This window comes from Hippocampus comes, unplaced genomic scaffold (genome assembly GCF_001891065.2).
Source record: "Hippocampus comes isolate QL1 unplaced genomic scaffold, H_comes_QL1_v1.1 C16878236, whole genome shotgun sequence".
Classification (NCBI taxonomy): Eukaryota; Metazoa; Chordata; class Actinopteri; order Syngnathiformes; family Syngnathidae; genus Hippocampus; species Hippocampus comes.
The window spans coordinates 1-1,080 of record NW_017840482.1 but is presented as its reverse complement, the minus strand read 5'-3'; the positions used below and the strand labels follow the sequence as shown (position 1 = coordinate 1,080).

General features: G+C 48.5%; 1 protein-coding gene across 1 annotated transcript; it reads right to left on the bottom strand.

Annotated features, from left to right (window-relative positions):
* Positions 1 to 333: 333 nt before the first annotated feature.
* LOC109509390 (CUB and sushi domain-containing protein 2-like) lies at positions 334 to 890 on the bottom strand. The gene is made up of 2 exons (XM_019859243.1): positions 701 to 890; positions 334 to 565 (listed from the first exon to the last, which is right to left on the bottom strand). The coding sequence occupies exons 1-2, from the start codon at positions 842 to 844 to the stop codon at positions 386 to 388; spliced, it is 324 nt and encodes a 107-aa protein (XP_019714802.1). The 5' UTR covers positions 845 to 890; the 3' UTR covers positions 334 to 385.
* Positions 891 to 1,080: the final 190 nt, after the last annotated feature.

The window sequence follows — 1,080 nt, the reverse complement described above, 5'->3', positions numbered from 1 at the left end:
CATAAGTGCAGTGTTTATCTTGCAATAAACTGTTATTATAAATCAATACATAAAATTCACCAGAGTGAAAGTTCTGCTTGAAATGCATCCTTTCGCAATTTCAGAATTTGTTCTCGGAAACGAATATTTTCAAGCAGCTTACCAATGTTCAACTGCTGTTTACTCAAAAGTGGTCAAAGGTAGAAAGGTAAATGCTTTCTTTTGCTCAGTTCCGCGCTTACATAGCTACAGAACTCAATTCTCTGTAGGCCCTCAAAAAATGAGTCGAAATGGTGAAAAATGGCTGGCGGCGGCTCTCCCAATTTGAGAAAAAAAAACAAACCACGGCTGGCATTGAATGAGTTAAACTTGAAGGAAAAACCTCACTTACTGTATTACATTTGCGTTACCGGTGAAATTGTGACTCACTGTTGAAGTGGAGCTCAAAGCCTTTACTGGTATTGTCTGCGTTGGTGATAAACTCCAGCCACATGGAGCTCGAGGTGGAGTTCAGGGTTGTGTCCAGCATTTCGTTGCCTGTGAACACTCCGAGCAGACGAGCCGAATTACTGCTGCCATCAAACACCTGAAAAGTGACGCCACAGGGGAGGGGTGGGGTGGGGTGGGGTGGATCTTTATTAAGATGATCAGTGGTTGAGCCTCCAAGCACGCTCACGCGGCTGCAAACGCCCAGGGAGGGAAACTCCTTCCCATCGCTCACTTTGAGTTTGTCGTCTTCCTCCAGACGGAAGTCTCGCGCTCGCAGTTGGATGCCTTTGCCCGGCTGCGTCTGGATGGAGTAGATGCACTCGTGGTTGTTGTCGTAGTAACCGGGGTAATTGGGGGAGAGAAGCACCCCTTGCATGCCAGTCACGGAGGAGCCACATTCGGCTAGAGAGAAAGAGAGGGAACGGGGAGAGCGACGGGACAGCGGAAAGGGCGAAGGGGGGAGGATTTTGGCGAGAGCAGACGACATGTCAATCGCTATATGATTGTGACTCAGCGCACGCGATATCTATTTATTCTCTCATGCATGGGGAAATGAGTGGAGGAGGAAGCGATGCGGTCAGAGCCCGTAAAGGAAAGTTGAGCCGTGCATCA